At 33.4% G+C, this 22,115-nt stretch overlaps 1 protein-coding gene across 1 annotated transcript in view; it reads right to left on the bottom strand.

Annotated features, from left to right (window-relative positions):
* Positions 1–22,115, bottom strand: part of LOC148946513 (tRNA dimethylallyltransferase) — a 296,612-nt gene that overhangs the window by 1,161 nt on the left and 273,336 nt on the right. The window contains exon 8 of the mRNA XM_089097399.1: positions 21,245–21,408. Coding sequence (XP_088953525.1) covers positions 21,245–21,408 — 164 coding nt within the window. The remainder of the gene's footprint in view (positions 1–21,244; positions 21,409–22,115) is intronic.

The raw sequence follows: 22,115 nt of genomic DNA, 5'->3' as shown, positions 1-22,115 counted from the left end.
CAACAATGTGAATACATTGTTGTATTGTTGTATACAAGTATCAGAACATGGATACGCTTTATTCTAAAATCAACTAGGTTATCTATTGTAATTTCTGTTCGTTTTGGGTTTCATTTATTTATTAAGGGTGATTTGTGGTAGTTTTACACTTGGAGGATAAGAAAAACTAACTCGTAGAATTTGACAACGCTTTTGTCCGTAAAAACTTAAACAATAACAATTTGTTTGTTCCCAAAGCCAACTATGCTTTCAAAGGAAAGCTAAACCTTCTTAAACTTTTTGGTACCATATGTTTTTAGCTTAATTTTGATGATTTTTCGCCTACATTTATTTTTTTTGCTTTTTTCTTCTTCTTTTTTTTTCAGTTTGGCACCAGCAACTACCAAAAAAAGCGGAAAAGGTATTTTCCAGAGGGGGGGGGGGGGGTATTTTATGGGGTGTTAAACACATAACACCCTCCTTTATATCGTATTTGAATTGTAAAAACTGCCCCTAATTGGAATTTATTCTGGGGGTCCCCACATTCGGAATGGAATTGACAGGGAAGGGGTCGGTAAAATGAAAACAAATTACGAAAAGGAGCTAATTATACGAAAATAAAGGAAATCATGGGAAATCGTAGGGAGAATACATATTTGATCGGATGCAAGTATAGGATTTAATTTGGGGGGAAAGGATGTTTTGGTGGGCATAATTTAGATAAAAAACAAACAATAAGTGAATTATACAGAAAACTTAAGATACAACAGGAAACAGCCGAAAAATCAGGAAAGCTCAGTTAGGACAGGCAGAGGGGGGAGATGTAAATACCCCTCTTAGTTTACTTGCTTGGCCAGAAGCTTTGCCGTCTCAACGGTAAAAATTTGATATCATGAAAAAATGGTCTTGAAAACAAATCTCCTCATATCTGTCAAGATATATATATATATATATATATATATATATATATATATATATATATATATATATATATATATATATATATATATATATATATATATATATATATATATATATATATATATATATATATATATATATATATATATACAACCAACCACCAAAAACCATATTGTCCGAACTTGTCTCTTTAAAACAAGCAATAACAACAAAAATTATTTACTTTGTACCCACTATACACAATTGTAAAAATAGTGGCGCAAAAAAAGAAATAAAAGAATTAATTATAGCGAAAAGACAAAAGAGCTAAATTCCAAAAGTAAAAGCAAAAAACGCAAACATATTTTTTTTTAACTTTCTCATTTTTTTCAAACGTTTTAATGATTTCAATTCGTCCCCGGTTGCCACAAAGTTGTGTCAATTGCCTTTTTATTAGTGTTTTTATAGAGGCTAAGACGAGGGTGGAAGTAATTTAATCAACTTGGGGAAACCTAAAAGTACATTTTCAAAACTTTCTAAAAAAAAAAAAAAAAAAAAAAAAAAAAAAAAAAAAAAAAAAAAAAAACAGCAAATGGAATCACAATGAATCTTAAACTTTCTAAGGTACCCATAATTTTAACAATGCAAATTCAAAAATTTTTTTTCAAACTTTCTGGAAACGGTCGCTATTTCCTCATTCCCATCAATAAAAAAGAACAAAAAATTAACCCTTTGGTCCTTTCTGGGAGCAGACTTTTATATATAATATAGTACATTTTATACAATTGCACAAACATACATTTACAACATTCAACATTTTAAACAATCCGAGGGAATGACATCTTCTTTGTTGGGGTACATATTAAAAAAGAAAACATTGGACAATGACGACAAAAACCTGTCAAGTTCTAGTATGTTGTAATAGCAAGGTGGTGGCAAAGAGTGGGCCTATGTCCCCTTCATTAACTTTTTTTCAAGTTTTCTGGAATACTGAATGGTCGATATTCCCTTAAAGAAAATTCATTAAAGAAATTCTCTTTATCAATAAAGAAAGATACTTTTTTATCCTGCTTAAACCCCGAAACAACCTATAAATTTAGCATATATTTATTTCGCTCAGTTTTTGTTGCAAACAAAAAGGAAAATAAATTATATAAATCAATTCCCCCTTTTTCATTGTTTCCCTCATGTTAGGCAAACTTTTTCCCAAGGGAAATTTTCAGGGATCTTAAGAGTCGGCAATAAATTTTGTACACTCAAAACTTTATCCATAGTTTTCTCAGCGTGAAACTTCAGGTAATAGGGAAATCTTCGAAACGATTTAATAATTTTTATGGGACAAAAGGATATTGCAACAAAACAGCATTGACTAATGAGTCCGACTAGCAAACGGCACAAGCGACGATTTAGAAGTAGGAAAAAGCAAATGACTTTTAGAGATGTAATATGGAAATATGAAAGGGAAAATTTGAGATACATTTTTGCAATATGAAAGAAGTTACTGGAAATGTATAAGACGACCTTACCTTAGTTATTCAACCTTCAAATGGTATAGGAGACAATCCAAAAAAGCAGAAAATTTGCAGTTTTAGTTCAACTCGAATTTTAACGTAAATTAATAATTTTTAATTTCAGATTAATTCAGAAAGGGAAACCTCAGATACCTTTTCACGATTTGAAAGTGGTTACTGAAGACGTATGAGACGATCTTGCCTTAGCTAGTGAACTTCAAATAGCGTAAGTGAAAATTGAATAAAAAAAACAAAAACATATAAACTTTTGAAGTTTATCTTCTTTATTTATAAAAACCGATTCCTGCAGCTAATTGCAATATAAAATTTAAAAAAAGCTCATTTTTGGTTAAGAGGTAAGAATGGAATTAACTTCATTATTTCTAGTAAAAACTATAACGATAACAAACACTGAATAATAGAAGCCGATTCCTACTGGTAATTACTTATTACTACCACTACAACTACTAGCAGCTGACAACAGCATGAAGCCGCCTGAGGCCAGCACAGCTATATACGCCCATCTTCCCAGTGGCGGATCCAGGGGGGATGAGGGTTCGCCCCCCCCCCCCCCATAACGTAGTCTAAAGTAGTGTAATTTACTTAATTAACGCAATTTTGCGTTAATTAAACTTGCTCCTAACGCATGTTTATCGGATCAACCAATTTTGCCCCCCCCCCTAAAAAAATTTTGGATCCGCCCCTGCATCCTCCACCAGAATTTATCAAGGCTCCACTATTCATTTCTTCCTATGAAGTTCCAAGTTTCTTTAAATCCTTTCTTATGACCTTGTCCAACCCATTCAGGTACGATCTGCTTTCCGTTGGGCCCTAGAGAAATGGCCAGAAAGCCCAACCATGGGTAATCTGTCATTCTTCAGTCGTAAACTTTTACCTAGTCCTCTTAATCTGTCTTTGATTATAACCCTAGGAAGTGGAATCGAACCACATTTTTTGTTTAAATTATTGTTTGACACGCGAGTGAGTACCTAAACTACACTTCTTCAATTTGTCTGGAAAATATTTAGCAAATTTTCTTCAGCCTTTCGATGCATCCACTTTTCAGAACCATAGTTGACCACTGTCATTACCGTGGCTTCCAATATTCTAATCTCAGACTTTCTCACAAACTTTCATCAACTGTGAAAAGAGAATCCAGCGCCTTGGCTATTCTACTTTTTATACCTTCCCTGGGTACTTGCGTGTTATAGCGACCACACCTAAGAAGTGAAGTTAGGTTAATCACTATGAAATATACCAAAATGATCAAGACATCATTTATGAAAAAGCCATCATTTGATGAAGACTTTAGTAACAAAATTATGGGAACTACAACAGTATTATGGAAAGCAGACCACCCAGAACGCATTATATTAAATACCTAACTAAATCTATATACTAAATAATTAATTAAAATATAACTGCACAGATACCGTTTATCTCCCTCAGACTAATAAGTAGAAAAGGGGGGTTCTACTCCGGTACGAACCACGTGGTTTATGGTTTTCTCACTGAGAATGAAAAAACAGGAATTTTCTCACTTGAAAAACCATGAATTTTGTCACATTTATGTCTGTTTTCATGGATGGTTATGTGTGCTGGTCGATTTATTTGATGTTTTTCATGGATGGTTATTGATGTTTTATGGTTTTTGTCAGTGAGAATTTGAAAAAACAGGAACTTTCTCACATTTATGTCTGTTTTTATGGTTTTTGTCAGTGAAAATGAAAAAACATGAACTTTTTCACATTTATGTCTGTTTTCATGGATGGTTATGTGTGTTGGTCTATTTATTTGATTGTTTTATAGTCTTTGTCAGTGAGAATGGAAAAACAGGAACTTTATCACTCCCTTCTTGTTGATGTTCAATCCAAATGATATGAGTTTCCGGGGAACATCTGTACTGTCAGTCATTAATCAAATTGTTTCCATGGAATTTCTGACAGATGACGTCAAGTTAATTAATGTATTTGGTGCATTCCCAAAGAGAATTGTCTCCGGGACAAAGTGAAAGCACAGGGATGCCAAACAAAAGGAACACGCTGAAATTACGTTTAGGGATTATTTGGGCGAAACTGTTTTAGTCATTTTATGGAATTATTTCGGCGAAACAGTTAGAGACATTTTAAAATATGATTTTTGAAGAAATTTTAGGAGAGAATTTGAGGGTAAAACTTTGTGGTCGTTATAATACACAAGTTCGATTTTAACAGTGTTGTGAGGTCCTCTACCCCAACCCCGAAGGAAGCCACCGGTCCTCAAAGGTCCACTGGGCTCCCAAAAGGGCCCCCGGCCCTCAAGGTTCCCCCAGACCCCCCCCCCCCGGGCCCAAAGGACCCTCCCCCCTTTGGCCCCCCAAAGGGGCCCCTCTCCCTCCATCTCCTCCCCTCCTCCTCCCCCCTCCCCTACTCCCCTTCCCTCCCCCATTTTTTATACTTTTTTTGTGCATTGAGACACAGAACGACCCCCTCCCCCCGGCCCCTCCCCCTCCAAAGGTCTGATTTTTCAGAGTTCATTTTGAATTTCCTTCGTTGAAATGCAAGAGTTGGAATGTTTCAGTAGTGTTTGGTCGTGGTTTACCTTGTCACAGTTAAATTTTCGTGATTTTTCAAAGTTCATTTGAACTTCTTTCGTCGAAATGCAAGAGTTGGAATATTTCAGTAGTGTTTGGTTGTGGTTTACCTTGTCACAGTTACATTTTCTTGATGTTTCAAAGTTCATTTTGAATTTCTTTCATTGAAATACAAGAGTTGGAATATTTTAGTAGTGTTTGGTTTACCTTGTCACAGTTACATTTTCTTGATTTTTCAAAGTTCATTTTGAATTTCTTTCATTGAAATGCAAGAGGTGGAATATTTCAGTAGTGTTTGGTTTACCTTGTCAGAGTTATATACCCTCGATTTTTAAAAGTTCATTTTGAATTTCATTTATTGAAATTCAAGAGTTGGAATTTTTCAGTAGTGTGTGGTTGTGGTTTACCTTGTCACTGTTACATTTTCTTGATTTTTCAAAGTTTATTTTGAATTTCTTTTGTTGAAAGGCAAGAGTTGGAATATTTCAGTAGTGTCTTGTTGTAGTTTACCTTGTCACAGTTACATTTTCTTGATTTTTCAAAGTTTATTTTGAATTTTTTTTTGTTGAAATGCAAGAGTTTGATTATTTCAGTCGTGTCTGGTCGTGGTTCACCGTGTCACAGTTGCATTTTTCCCAATTTTTCAAACTTCATTTTAAATTTCTATCATTGAAATGCAAGAGTTGGAATATTCTAGTAGTGTTTTGTTGTGGCTTACCTTGTCACAGTTACATTTTCTTAATTTTTAAAAGTTAATTTTGAATTTTAGTCGTTGAAATGCAAGAGTTGGAATATTTCAGTAGTGTTTGGTTGTAGTTTACCTTGTCACAGTTACATTTTCTTGATTTTTCAAAGTTTATTTTGAATTTCTTTTGTTGAAAAGCAAGATTTGGAATATTTTAGTATTGTATGGTTGTAGTTTACCTTGTCACAGTTACATTTTCTTGATTTTTCAAATTTCATTTTGAATTTCTTTTGTTGAAATGCAAGAGTTGGAATGTTTTCAGTAGTGTCTGGTTGTGGTTTACCTTGTCACAGTTACATTTACATGATTTTTCAAATTTAATTTTGAATTTCTTTCGTTGAAATGCAAGAGTTGGGATATTTCAGTAGTGTTTCGTTGTTGTTTACCTTGTCACAGTTAAATTTTCTTGATTTTTCAAAGTTCATTTTGAATTTCTTTCATTGAAATGTAAGAGTTGGAATATTTCAGTAGTGTTGGGTTGTGGTTTACCTTGTCACAGTTACATTTTCTTGATTTTTCAAAGTTCATTTGAATTTCTTTAGTTGAAATGCAAGAGTTGGAATATTTCAGTAGTGTTTGGTTTTGGTTTACCTTGTCACACTTACATTTTCTTGATTTTTCAAAGTTCATTTCGAATTTCTTTCGTTGAAAGGCAAGAGTTGGAATATTTCATTAGTGTTTTGTTGTAGTTTACCTAGTCACAGTGACAATTACCAGATTTTTAAATTTTCTTCTTGATTTTATTTCTTTGAAATGAAAGAGTTGGAAGATTTCACTAGTGTTTGGTAGTGGTTTACCTTGTCACAGTTAAATTTTCTTGATTTTTCAATGTTTATTAACAATTTTTTTCGTTGAAATGCAAGAGTTGGAATATTTCAGTAGTGTTTGGTTGTGGTTTACCTTGTCACAGTTACATTTTCTTGATTTTTCAAAGTTCATTTTGAATTTCCTTCGTTGATATGAAAGAGTTGGAATATTTCAGTAGTGTTAGGTTGTGGTTTACCGTGTCACAGTTACATTTTCTTGATTTTTCAAAGTTCATTTCGAATTTCTTTCGTTGAAATGCAAGAGTTGGAATATTTCAGTAGTGTTTGGTTGCGGTTTACCTTGTCACAGTTACATCTTCTTGATTTTTCAAAGTTCATTTTGAATTTCTTTCATTGAAATGCAAGAGTTGGAATATTTCAGTAGTGTTTGGTTATGGTTTACCTTGTCACAGTTACATTTTCTTAATTTATCAAAGTTTATTTCGAATTACTTTCGTTGAAATCGAAGAGTTGGAATATTTCAGTAGTGTTCTGTTGTAGTTTACCATGTCACAGTTACAGTCCCTTAATTTGTCAAATTTCATTTTGAATTTTTTTCGTTGAAATGCAAGAGTTGGAATATTTCAGAAGTTTTTCGATGGGGTTTACATTGTCAGAGTTACAGTTTCTTAATTTTTCAAAGTTCCTTTTGATTTTCTTTTGTTGAAATGCAAGAGTTGGAATATTTCAGTAGTGTTTCGTTGTGGTTTACCTTGTCACAGTTACATTGTCTTGATTTTTCAAAGTTCATTTTGAATTTCTTTCATTGAAATGCAAGAGTTTGAATATTTCAGTAGTGTTTGGTTGTGGTTTACCTTGTCACAGTTACATTCTCTTGATTTTTCAAAGTTCATTTTGAATTTCTTCCGTTGAAATGCAAGAGTTGGAATATTTCAGTTGTGTTTCGTTGTGGTTTAGCTTGTCACAGTTACATTTTCTTGATTTTTCAAAGTTCATATTGAATTTCTTTCGTTGAAATGCAAGAGTTGGAATATTTCAGTAGTGTTTGGTTATGCTTTACCATGTCACAGTTACATTTTCTTGATTTTTCAAAGTTCATTTTGAATTTCTTTCGTTGAAATGCAAGAGTTGGAATATTTCAGTAGGGTTTGGTTGTTGTTTACCCTGTCACAGTTACATTTTCTTGATTTTTCAAAGTTCATTTCGAATTTCTTTTGTTGAAATGCAAGAGTTGGAATATTTCAGTAGTGTTTGGTTGTGGTTTACCATATCACAGTAACATTTTCCTGATTTTTCAAAGTTCATTTTGAATTTCTTTCGTTGAAATGCAAGAGTTGGAATATTTCAGTAGTGTTTGGTTGTGGTTTACCTTGTCACAGTTACATTTTCTTGATGTTTCAAAGTTCATTTTGAATTTCTTTCGTTGAAATGCAAGAGTTGGAATATTTCAGTAGTGTTTGGTTGTGGTTTACCTTGTCACAGTTACATTTTCTTGATTTTTCAAAGTTCATTTCGAATTTCTTTCGTTGAAATGCAAGAGTTGGAATATTTCAGTAGTGTTTGGTTGTGGTTTACCTTGTCACAGTTACATTTTCCTGATTTTTCAAAGTTCATTTTGAATTTCTTTCATTGAAATGCAAGAGTTGGAATATTTCAGTAGTGTTTGGTTGTGGTTTACCTTGTCACAGTTACATTTTCTTGATTTTTCAAAGTTTATTTTGAATTTTTTTCGTTGAAATGCAAGAGTTGGAACATTTCAGTAGTGTTTGCTTGTGGTTTACCTTGTCAGAGTTACATTCTTTTGATTTTTCAAAGTTCAGTTTGAATTTCTTTCGTTGAAATGCAAGAGTTGGAGTATTTCAGTAGTGTTTGTCTTTGGTTAACCTTGTCACAGTTACATTTTCTTGATTTTTCAAAGTTAATTTTGAATTTCTTTCGTTGAAATGCAAGAGTTGAAATATTTCATTAGTGTTTGGTTGTGGTTTACATTGTCATTGTTACATTTTCTAAATTTTTCAAATTTCATTTGAATTTATTTAGTTTAAATGAAAGAGTTGGACTATTTAAGTAGTGTTTGGTTGTGGTTTACCCTGTCAGAGTTACATTATCTTGATTTTTCAAAGTTCATTTTTAATTTCTTTCGTTGAATTGCAAGTGTTTTAATATTTCATTAGTTTTTGTGTGTGGTTAACATTGTCAAATTTAAATTTTCTTTATTTTTCAAATTTCATTTTGAAATTCTTTCTTTGAAATGCAAGAGTTGGAATATTTCAGTAGTGTTTGGTTGTGGTTTACCTTTTCATTGTTACATTTTCTAAATTTTACAATGTTCATTTGTATTTCTTTCGTTGAAATGCAAGAGTTGGAATATTTCAGTTGTGTTTCGTTGTGGTTTACCTTGTCACAGTTACATTTTCTTGATTTTTCAAAGTTCATTTTGAATTTCTTTCGTTGAAATGCAAGAGTTGGAATATTTCAGTAGTGTTTGGTTGTGGTTTACCGTGTCAAAGTTACATTTTCTTGATTTTTCAAAGTTCATTTAGAATTTCTTTTGTTGAAATGAAAGAGTTGTAATATTTCAGTAGTGTTTGGTGTTTGTTTAACTTGTCACAGTTAAATTTTCATGATTTTTCAAAGTTCATTTTGAATTTCTTTCATTGAAATGCAAGAGTTGGAATATTTCAGTAGTGTTTGGTTGTGGTTTAACTTGTCACAGTTACATTTTCTTTATTTTTAAAAGTTTATTTTTAATTTATTTATTTTAAATGAAATAGTTGGAATATTTCAGTAGTGTTTGGTTGTGGTTTACATTGTCAGAGTTACATTCTCTTGATTTTTCAAAGTTTATTTTGAATTTCTTCCGTTGAAATGCATGAGTTGGATTATTTCAGTAGTGTTTGGTTTTGGTTCACCTTGTCACTGTTACATTTTCTTGATTTTTCAAAGTTCATTTTGAAATTCATTCGTTGAAATGCAAGAGTTGGAATATTTCAGTAGTTTTTGGTTGTGGTTTAACTTGTCATCGTTACATTTTCTTAATTTTTCAAAGTTCATTTTGAATTTCTCTCGTTGAAATACAAGTGTAGGAATATTTCAGTTGTGTTTCGTTGTGGTTTACCTTGTCACAGTTACATTTTCTTAATTTTTCAAAGTTCATTTTGAATTTCTTTCGTTGAAATGCAAGAGTTGGAATATTTCAGTAGTGTTTGGTAGTGGTTTACCTTGTCACAGTTACATTTTCTTGATTTTTCTAAGTTCATCTTGAATTTTTTTCGTTGAAATGCAAGAGTTGGAATATTTCAGTAGTGTTTGGTTGTGGTGTACCTTGTCACAGTTACTTTTTCTTGATTTTTCAAAGTTCATTTTTAATTTCTTTCGTTGAAAAGCAAGAGTTGGAATATTTCAGTAGTGTTTGGTTGTGGTTTACCTTTGTCACAGTTACAATTTCTTGATTTTTCAAAGTTAATTTGAATTTCTTTTGTTGAAATGCAAGAGTTTGAATATTTAAGTAGTTTTTGGTTGTGGTTTACCTTGTCATAGTTACATTTTCTTGATTTTTCAAAGTTCATCTGAATTTCTTTCCTTGAAATCCTAGAGTTGGAATATTTCAGTAGTGTTTGGCTGTGGTTTACCATGTCACAGTTACATTCTCTTGATTTTTCAAAGCTAATTTTGAATTTCTTTCATTGAAATGCAAGAGTTGGAATATTTCAATAGTGTTTGGTTGTGGTTTACCTTGTCACAGTTACATTTAATTGATTTTTCAAATTTCATTTTGAATTTCTTTCGTTTAAATGCAAGAGTTGGAATATTTCAGTAGTGTTTGGTTGTGGTTCACCTTGTCACAGTTACATTTACTTAATTTTTCAAAGTTCATTTTTAATTTATTTCGTTGTAATGCAAGAGTTGGAATATTTCAGTAGTGTTTTGTTGTAGTTTATCTTGTCACAGTTACATTCACTTAATTTTTCAAAGTTCATTTTGAATTTCTTTCGTTGAAATGCAAGAGTTGGAATATTTCAGTAGAGTTTGGTTGTGGTTTACCTTGTCACAGTTACATTTTCTTAATTTTTCAAAGTTCATTTTGAATTTCTTTCGTTGCAATGCAAGAGTTGGAATATTTCAGTAGTGTTTCGTTGTGGTTTACCTTGTCACAGCTACATTCTCATTATTTTTCAAAGTTCATTTTGAATTTCTATCATTGAAATTCAAGAATTGGAATATTTAATTGGTGTTTGGTTGAGGTTTACCTTGTCACAGTTACACTCTCATGATTTTTCAAAGTTCATTTTTAATTTCTTTAATTGAAATGAAAGAGTTGGAATATTTCAGTAGTGTTTGGTTGTGGTTTACCTTGTCACAGTTACATTTTCTTGATTTTTCAAAGATCATTTTGAATTTCTTTCGTTGAAATGCAAGAGTTGGAATATTTCAGTAGTGTTTGCTTGTGGTTTACCTTGTCACAGTTACATTTTCTTGATTTTTCCAAGTTCATTTTGAATTTCTGTCGTTGAAATGCAAGAGTTGGAATATTTCAGTAGTGTTTGGTTGTGGTTTACCTTGTCAGAGTTACATTTTCTTGATTTTTCAAAGTTCATTTTGAATTTCTTTCGTTGAAAAGAAAGAATTGGAATATTTCAGTAGTGTTTGGATTTGGATTACATTGTCAAAGTTACATTTTCTTGATTTTTCAAAGTTCACTTTGAATTTCTTTTGTTGAAATGCAAGAGTTGGAATATTTCAGTAGTGTTTGCTTGTGGTTTACCTTGTCACAGTTACATTTTCTTTATTTTTCAAAGTTCATTTTGAATTTCTCTCCTTGAAATGCAAGAGTTGGAATATTTCAGCAGTGTTTGGCTGTGGTTTACCTTGTCACAGTTACATTTTCTTGATTTTTCAAAGTTCATTTTGAATTTCTTTTGTTGAAATGCAAGAGTTGGAATATTTCAGTAGTGTTTCGTTGTTGTTTACTTTGACAGAGTTACATTCTCTTTATTTTTCAAACTTCATTATGGATTTCTTTAGTTGAAATATGTTTTGTCGTGCTTTACCTTGACACAGTTAAATTTCCTGATTTTTGTAAGGTTAGGTTAGGCTAGATCAAGTTAGATTAAGGTTAAGTTAGGTTAGGTGAGGTTAGCCTACGTGCGCGCGCGTACGTAGGCTAACCTAACCTAACCTAACCTTAATCTAACTTGATCTAGCCTAACCTAACCTAACAAAAATCAGGAAATTTAACTGTGTCAAGGTAAAGCACGACAAAACATATTTCAACTAAAGAAATCCATAATGAACTTTGAAAAATAAAGAGAATGTAACTGTCAAAGTAAACAACAACGAAGCACTACTGAAATATTCCAACTCTTGCATTTCAACGATAGAAATTCAAAATGAACTTTGAAAAATCAAGAAAATGTAACTGTGACAAGGTAAACCACAGCCAAACACTACAGAAATATTCCAACTCTTGCATTTCTAGGACAGAAATACAAAATGAACTTAGAAAAATCAAGAAAATGTAACTGTGACAATGTAAACAACAAGCAAACATTACTGAAATATTCCAACTCTTGCATTTCAACAAAAGAAATTAAAAGTGAACTTTGAAAAATCAAAAAAATGTAACAGTGACAAGGTAAAACACAACCAAACTCTATTGAAATATTCCAACTCTTGCTTTTCAACGAAAGAAATTCAAAATGAACTTTGAAAAATCAAGAAAATGTAACTGTGACAAGGTAAACCACAACCAAACACTACTGAAATATTCCAACTCTTGCATTTCAACGACATAAAATCAAAATGAACTTGGAAAAATCAAGAAAATGTAACTGTGACAAGGTAAACCACAAGCAAACACTACTGAAATATTCCAACTCTTGCATTTCAATGAAAGAAATTCAAAATGATCTTTGAAAAATCAAGAAAATGTAAGTGTGACAAGGTAAACCACAACCAAACACTTCTGAAATATTCCAACTCTTGCATTTCAACGAAAGAAATTCAAAATGAACTTTGAAAAATCATGAGAATGTAACTGTGACAAGGAAAACCACAACCAAACACTACTGAAATATTCCAACTCTTGCACTTCAATGAAAGAAATTCAAAATGAACTTTGAAAAATCAAGAAAATGTAACTGTGACAAGGTAAACCACAACGAAACACTACTGAAATATTCCAACTCTTGCATTTCAACGAAAAAAATTCAAAATGAACTTTGAAAAATTAAGAAAATGTAACTGTGACAAGGTAAACCACAACCAAACACTACTGAAATATTCCAACTCTTGCATTTCAACGAAAGAAATTCAAAATGAACTTTGAAAAATTGAGGGAATGTAACTGTGACAAGGTAAACTACAACAACACACTACTGAAATATTCCAACTCTTGCATTTCAACAAAAGAAATTCAAAATGAACTTTGAAAAATCAAGGGAATGTAACTGTGACAAGGTAAACTACAACAACACACTACTGAAATATTCCAACTCTTGCATTTCAACGAAAGAAATTCAAAATGAACTTTGAAAAATCAAGAAAATGTAACTGTGACAAGGTAAACCACAACCAAACACTACTGAAATATTCCAACTCTTGCATTTCAATGAAAGAAATTCAAAATGAACTTTGAAAAATCAAGAAAATGTAACTGTGACAAGGTAAACCACAACCAAACACTATTGAAATATTCCAACTCTTGAATTTCAATGAAAGAAATTCAAAATGAACTTGGAAAAATCAAGAAAATATAACTGTGACAATGTAAACCAAAACCAAACACTACTGAAATATTCCAACTCTTACATTTCAAGGAAAGAAATTCAGATGAACTTTGAAAAATCAAGAAAATGTAACTGTGACAAGGTAAACCACAAGCAAACACTACTGAAATATTCCAACTCTTACATTTCAAGGAAAGAAATTCAGATGAACTTTGAAAAATCAAGAAAATGTAACTGTGACAAGGTAAACCACAACCAAACACTACTGAAATATTCCAACTCTTGCATTTCAACGAAAAAAATTCAAAATGAACTATGAAAAATCAAGAAAATGTAACTGTGACAGGGTAAACCACTACCAAACACTACTGAAATATTCCAACTCTTGCATTTCAACGAAAGAAATTCAAAATCAACTTTGAAAAATTAAGAATATGTAACTGTGACAAGGTAAACCACAACGAACCACAACTGAAATATTCCAACTCTTGCATTTCAACGAAAGAAATTCAAAATGAAATTTGAAAAATCAAGATAATATAATAATGACAAGGTAAACCACAACCAAACACTACTGAAATATTCCAACTCTTGCATTTAAAAGAAAGAAGTTCAAAATAAACTTTGAAAAATCAAGAAAATGTAAATGTGACAAGGTAAACCACAACCAAACACTACTGAAATATTCCAACTCTTGCATTTCAATGAAAGAAATTCAAAATGAACTTTGAAAAATCAGGAAAATGTAACTGCGATAAGGTAAACCACAACCAAACACTACTGAAATATTCCAACTCTTGCATTTCAGCGAAAGAAATTCAAAATTAACTTAGAAAAAACAAGAAAATGTAACCGTCACAATGTATCAAATACCAAACACAGCCAGAACTATAAAAAATATTTATTTACAACTAATTAAAATCAATATTGTAAATAATAAATCAATATAAAGTAAATGTGAAAAGGTAAACCACAGCCAAACACTACTGAAATATTCCAACTCTTGCATTTCAATGTAAGAAATTCAAAATGAACTTTGAAAAATCAGGAAAATGTAACTGTAACAAGGTAAACCACAACGAAACACAACTGAAATATTCCAACTCTTGCATTTCAACGGAAGAAATTCAAAATGAACTTTGAAAAATTAAGAAAATGTAACCATGACAAGGTAAACCACAATCAAACACAACTGAAATATTCCAACTCTTGCATTTCAACGAAAGAACTTCAAAATGAACTTTGAAAAATAAAGAGAATGTAACTCTGACATGGTAAACCACAACCAAACACTACTTAAATATTCCAACTCTTGCATTTCAACTAAATAAAGTCAAATCAACTTTGAAAAATTGAGAAAATGTAACCATGACAAGGTAAACCAAAACCCAACACTACTGAAATATTCCAGCTCTTGCATTTCACCGAAAGAAGTTCAAAATGAACTTTGAAAAATCAAGAAAATGTAACTGTGACAAGGTGAACCACAACCAAACACTACTGAAATACTCCAACTCTTGCATTTCAACGAAAGAAATTCAAACTGAACTTTGAAAAATCAAAATAATGTAACTCTGACAAGGTAAACTACAACCAAACACTACTGAAATATTCCGACTCTTGCATTTCAACGAAAAAAATTCAAAATAAACTTTGAAAAATCAAGAAAATGTAACTGTGACAAGGTAAACCGCAACCAAACACTACTGAAATATTCAAACTCTTGCATTTCAATGAAAGAAATTCAAAATAAACTTTGAAAAATCAGGAAAATGTAACTGTGACAATGTAAACCACAACCAAACACTACTGAAATATTACAACTCTTGCATTTCAACTAAATAAATTCTAAATGAACTTTGAAAAATCAAGAAAATGTAACTGTGACAAGGTAAACCACAACCAAACACTACTGAAATATTCCAACTCTTGCATTACAACGAAAAAAATTCAAAATGAACTACGAAAAATCAAGAAAATTTAACTTTGACATAGTATACCATAGCCAAACACTACTAAAATAGTCCATCTCTTGCACAACAATGATTGAAATTCAAAATAAGCTTAAAAAAATCAGGAAAATGTAACTGTGATAAGGTAAACCATAGCCAAACACCACTGAAATAGTCCAACTCTTGCATTTCAACAAAAGAAATTCAAAATGAACTTTGAAAAATCAAGAAAATGTAAGTGTGACACGGTAAACCACAACCAAACACTAATGAAATATTCCAACTCTTGCATTTCAACGAAAGAAATTCAAAATGAACTTTGAAAAATCATGAAAATGTAACTGTGACAAGATAGACCACAACGAAACACAACTGAAATATTCCAACTCGTGCATTTTAACGAAAGAAATTCAAAAATGAACTTTGAAAAATCAAGAGAATGTAACTGTGATAAGGTAAATCATAACCAAACACTACTGAAATATTCCAACTCTTTCATTTCAATGAAAGAAATTCAAAATGAACTTTGAAAAATCATTAAAATGTAACTGTGACAAGGTAAACCACAACCAAACACTACTGAAATATTCCAACTCTTGCATTTCAACGAAATAAATTCAAAATGAACAATGAAAAATAAAGAAAATGTAACTGTGACAAGGTAAACCACAAACAAACACTACTGAAATATTCCAACTCTTGCATTTCAACGAAAGAAATTCAAAATGAACTTTGAAAAATTAAGGGACTGTAACTGTGACAGGGTAAACTACAACAACACACTACTGAAATATTCCAACTCTTGCATTTCAGTGAAAGAAATTCAAAATGAACTTTGAAAAATCAAGAAAATGTAACAGTGACAAGGTAAACCATAACCAAACACTACTGAAATATTCCAACTCTTGCATTTCAATGAAAGAAATTCAAAATGAACTTTGAAAAATCAAGAAGATGTAACTGTGACAAGGTAAACCGCAAGCAAACACTACTGAAATAGTCCAACTCTTGCATTTCAACGAAAGAAATTCGAAATTAACTTTGAAAAATCAAGAAAATGTAACTGTGACACGGTAAACCACAACCAAACACTACTGAAATATTCCAACTCTTACATTTCAACGAAGGAAATTCAAAATGAACTTTGAAAAATCAGACCTTTGGAGGGGGAGGGGCCGGGGGAGGGGGTCGTTCTGTGTCTCAATGCACAAAAAAAGTATAAAAAATGGGGGAGGGAAGGGGAGGGGAGGAGGAGGAGGAGGGAGGAGGAGGAGGGGGAGGAGGGGGAGGGAGGGGGGAGGGGGGACGGGGAGGAGGAGGGAGGAGATGGAGGGAGAGGGGCCCCTTTGGGGGGCCAAAGGGGGAGGAGCCCTTTGGGCCCCGGGGGGGGTCTGGGGGAGCCTTGAGGGCCAGGGGGCCCTTTTGGGAGCCCAGTGGACCTTTGAAGACCGGTGGCTTCCTTCGGGGTTGGGGTAGAGGGATTGGAATCCCTTTGGGGTTGGGGTAGAGGACCTCACAACACTGTTAAAATCGAAATTGTGTATTATAACGACCACAAAGTTTTACCCTCAAATTCTCTCCTAAAATCTCTTCAAAAATCATATTTTAAAATGTCTCTAACTGTTTCTCCGAAATAATTCCATAAAATGACTAAAACGGTTTCGCCCAAATAATCCCTAAACGTAATTTCAGCGTGTTCCTTTTGTTTGGCATCCCTGTGCTTTCACTTTGTCCCGGAGACAATTCTCTTTGGGAATGCACCAAATACATTAATTAACTTGACGTCATCTGTCAGACATTCCCTGGAAACAATTTGATTAATGACTGACAGCACAGGTGTTCCCCGGAAACTCATATCATTTGGCTTGAACAACAACAAGAAGGGAGTGACAAAGTTCCTGTTTTTCCATTCTCACTGACAAAGACCATAAAACCATCAAATAAATTGACCAACACACATAACCATCCATGAAAACAGACATAAATGTGACAAAGTTCCTGTTTTTTCATTCTCACTGACAAAAACCATAAAAACAGACATAAATGTGAGAAAGTTTCTGTTTTTTCAAATTCTCACTGACAAAAACCATAAAACATCAATAACCATACATGAAAAATATCAAATAAATCGACCAGCACACATAACCATCCATGAAAACAGACATAAATGTGAGAAAATTCATGGTTTTTCAAGTGAGAAAAATACTGTTTTTTCATTCTCACTGAGAAAACCATAAACCACGTGGTACGTCCGGGAGTAGAACCCCCCTTACTACTCTAATATGATTATCTTTGAGTGGACACAAAAAACCGGTTTCATTACGATCAAGAAGAAAGTTTGGTCGCTATAACACGGAAGTACCCTTCACTACATTCACAATTTTTACTAATAATAGGGACAAGTGGAGCTACCAAATGGTCGATTTTCTCGTTGCTTGTCAACACCTCTTAGCATTCAATTATCCCTAATGTATGAGACTTAATCTTCTCAATAACAATTTTTCAAATCCATGTTTGCACCCTATTATTACAAAACCTCCAAAAATTTGTTCATTTCACCGGCGTTTTATCTTGTTCAATTCATCTCCATAATCTAAGTCTAGGAGAGTTTTACCTTCCCATTTGACACCATTTTCTCCTATAGCCTTTGCCATGCTTCTTAGGATGGAGCCCGTGAAAATGATGCATGTAAACGGACAAGGCCATGTCCAGCGGGTAGGGAGAGGGTAGGATGTTTGAGCCCCCCCCCCTACTGCGAAATTTTTGTCCTACTTGTAAAAACGTCGCTAAAACGCATATAAACAAATTTGTGATCCGTTAAAAAAAATTGTACCCCCCCCCCCGGAAAAAATAACATTCCCGAACAAAAACTCTGGATACGGCCTTGTAAACGGGGATAGAACAAAACCTTGCATAACTCCCGGTTCCACACTGACCCAACAGCCGATCTCATTTCCTAACTACCACAATATTAATCTCGTACATAGCACTAATCACTTTAATGCACTGATCTGGTATCATGGTTGCAGCCGTAGCAACCTGGTGAGGAACGAACTTATGGTTCATAGTAACCAAACGAAAAAAAAAACGCGCTTAAATAACTAGCAAGTGAGAAAACATTTTCGTTTCTAGCTGATCATGAATGGTAACCATTATCAAAATACCATACATGGATGAGACCATTATTAGTAATAAAGTAATCATTAATTAAGGTACCGTTCCTATCTTTAACTGGGACAAGTCCAGAGTGACTGCTTACTCACAATTTCTACCCTGCCAATACAATATCTTACTATTATTTTTGTAATTATAGCGTCAAATTAGAAACAGGCTCTGTTTTGCCTACCCAAGAAGGAATAAGAATAGAGCAAAATTTATCATTTTTTGCAAAAACTAAACAGATAACAAATAGATAGTTCTTATAAGGATATATAGCTTTTCGCATAGGGACCAACCGAAATCAATGCAAAAATTATACCAAGAAAAGATGGACACACGCACAAAAAAAAGAAGATATAGAGGAAAATAAAAAGGACATAAAAATATAAAGAAACGGGTAAATACAGATGCCTGGTAAAAAACTCTACTCAATTTTTTGAACCCGATTCCCTTGCAAAACAACATGAAACACTTCTCACTAACAAGTACCACACAAGGGTATACGAAATAGGTGAATGATAGAAAATCATGACATTTTAATGACGATATCGATGACATTTCCTATTCATTTAAAATTTTTGTTTTGTATAGCTTTTGTACTAAAGAAAGAAAGACGGAGAGGGAGGAGGAAGGAGGGGGGTAGAGAGAGAGAAAGAGTTTATTGCATAACAATAGAAGGATAACAACAGGTATTCATGACCTTGATCCACTTTACATCGATTAAAAAAAAAAATTGCATAGTTTGTGTAATAGGGAGAGAAAGAGTGCAAGAGAGGGGAGAGAGACAGAGAGGAAACTTGCAGTGATTACTGACTATCTCTCTACTCCCCAAAAAGCAAATCATCTCTACAAATTAAATCAGAGGGTAAAGATTCACCTTTCTAGCACTTGATGGCTGAGAAATCTGATCTAAATTGGTAAGGGGAAAATGAACCCACGCTGCTCGGAGATAATTATTATACTATAAGACAAGGTGCTGAACTTGGCACAGAAAGAATGGAATGATTCTTGTAAGAAATCTTGTGACTCAAAAGTCCAAGAACTTAATTGGCTTAAAATTTCACACAGCAGAACCAACTACATAAAACTTAAATTTTCATTCTTTTTCTGGTTGAAAATCTTACACAAGAGCATTAATCAGGTTTTGAAAAGACAGGGTTATTAGGTTTCACTTTGTGAGATATATGCTTAAGAAACCATGTGATTGACTTACCCCATTTTAACATTTGCTCTCCCGTGAGAGATTTTTTACGGGTATTTTCAAGCAGTTCTTGTATTTCTATAGGGTTTAAAGTTTAAGTTCACTGCGCAATTTTTGATGTCTTATTTTTGAGCTCTCCCACGGTTTTAATATATCAACGAAATATGTCATTTTGCTATCCTTCCACATCTGAGATTCAGTTCATTACGTCTACCGAATTATATTTTTGAAATTCGGTGTACATGGTTTTTGAGATTGAAAATACGTTGAACATTAGTTAAAAATTTTTGAAGAAAGGGCAGTTTCACTATTTTTTAAGCAAATTTATATCCTTCTTCAAGAAAAAATCTAAGCAATTTTATAATTCTGGCTCGGTGAATAGATATATTTGAAATCACTTGTTTCAGATGGAGCATACATGGAGAGAGATGATGTTATTAAAATTTAGGGAGGCGTAAAATTCCGTTGCAAAAATAGAAATTTTGACAAATGCGCACTTTATAAGTATTCTTATCGTCAATAAATTATTTCCAGACTCTTAGAATGAAAACGGAAAGAACTTAATTACACCGGAACATTGAAACAGATCCACCCTTCTGAAAGACTTCAACGATCTGCCCTGAGTCATTCAATCTTATTAATCTGTTAAATTTCGTATTACATGGTGGATTTCCATCACGTCTCAAGATCTTAAGTTCGGAGAAAATCAGTATCCCCACTTATTGCCCGGGAGATGTTAGTAAACATTACATGATTTCTTACTCCGGAAATATAACAAAAAAGACCGGGAGATAGAGGAAATCTTTTCAGTCAAATTCTGATCAGACACAGACAACTGTCACTTACGTTGACTTATAGCACACGTCTTTGGTTGCGTTCACTTCATAGTATGAATACACCCTCTGTCAAGTGAAGGAAAGTCCTCACAACATTAACGAGCATGAAGGTCTTTCATCAAACCAGATTAGAGGAGTTAATTATAAGGGGGGAGGGGGTCGAACACGTGTTTGGACACATGCACGTCCAGGACAAGAAGAAGGGGTAACAAGCTTAGGCCAGACAATCTTCGATAGAACGTAAAAAAAGAAGAGAAATTTCGTCATCGAAAATAAATTTGTGCACGCTTGAAATCATTTCGGGGGCCTGTAAAAAAATTCGAAATACGCCAGCAATTAAAGATTATAGGAAAAAGATAGTAAAAACTATTAAATGAACAATATAAAAATATTACGATCACAAGATTAGCACGAACCTCAAGAACCGTCTCCCCGTACATGTGCATGATTCTCCCGTTACTGCTTAAATTTTGTCCTGAGGCAATGGGTTTTTTGGCGGCAAAAAAGTTCGCAAGGGTAAAATTCGATAAATTCCAGAATTAAGGGATTATTGCCCACATTACCCACGGCTACTGCCAAGAACTTAAAATAAATTTTGAATAAATACACGAACTTCATGAAGAATGTAGAGAAGTAATGGAGAAATGCCAAAACTCCAGATTCAGGGAGGTAACCGTCGGTAGAACTTAAGCCCCCCCCCCTTTGGTGAGTAAACCAGGAATTTCGTTTTGTCAAAATTCAAATGGAAGTTTACAATTTTGCTATTTTGATATTTTTAAAATTCTTTCTTGTTTCCAGGGGGGGGGGGGGGCAAACCTAAGCCACACCCTAGCGGTCCCCAGAGGTCCAATGGCACACAATGTTCAAAATATAAACCTTTTATTTTTTTTTTACCTGAATGCTTTTTGTTCCTCTCTTTTTGACTCTTCTCCCGGCAATGGGGCAACTGGGGACGGTTCGCCTTTCAAGTGGGCATCTAGGATGGAGAAAGCTCTGTCACGAACTTCTTCGTCCCATTTATCTGGGTCTGAAGCATCTAAGGCATACACAGGTGGCATCTAAAAACAAATTCATTATTGTTGCTACCATGAAGTTTAATTAAAACATTTGCACTGGACTGGAACGATAGAAACTAGAATAAATGCACGTGTTAATATTATGAGAACTTTAACGAGGCTATAAAAAATTCTCTGAGGGATAGCCTGATACTGCTGGGAAGTGATTCCGGAGTGATTCACCAGTCATATTGTCAGAAATATGGAAGGCGAGAATTGATCCTTCCCATGCTCTCCTATTTAAAACTAAAAAAATGAAGATTGCTGACTATCATAAAAATTCTCTATGATTGCACTTATAAAACACTCTGCCTAGCGCGGCGGTACTACGCGGCACACGTGGCGCTCTGAGATATACACCAGGTAGCGGAATGCGGGCGGACCCTTGTAAACCTTTTCCCCCAATCAAACCTTCATCCCTACCATATTTGCCTCCAAACCTTCATTTGCTCTTGCCAGTGTATGCGGCTCTTAGCTCATGTTTTCCCAATTAAGAATGTTTTCCCACTTAGCACACAATACGTTAGAAAAACGCTTTTTTATCCCTTTTTTTTAGTTCGGACAAGTCATATCTATCTCCAGGTTTATAGCGTATCAATTTCCTTATTTGTAACATAGAAGGCCTTTTCAGATATGTTGTGATTCTTAGCAGAATTATAGAAAGAATAACAGAAATCACAGGCCAGGTACAACCATAATAGAAATACTTA

This window comes from Artemia sp. Qi Xiang Cuo, chromosome 11 (genome assembly GCF_049724085.1).
Source record: "Artemia sp. Qi Xiang Cuo chromosome 11, ASM4972408v1, whole genome shotgun sequence".
NCBI lineage: Eukaryota > Metazoa > Arthropoda > Branchiopoda > Anostraca > Artemiidae > Artemia > Artemia sp. Qi Xiang Cuo.
The sequence above is the reverse complement of the archived record's forward strand: the minus strand, read 5'-3'. Positions and strand labels throughout refer to the sequence as shown.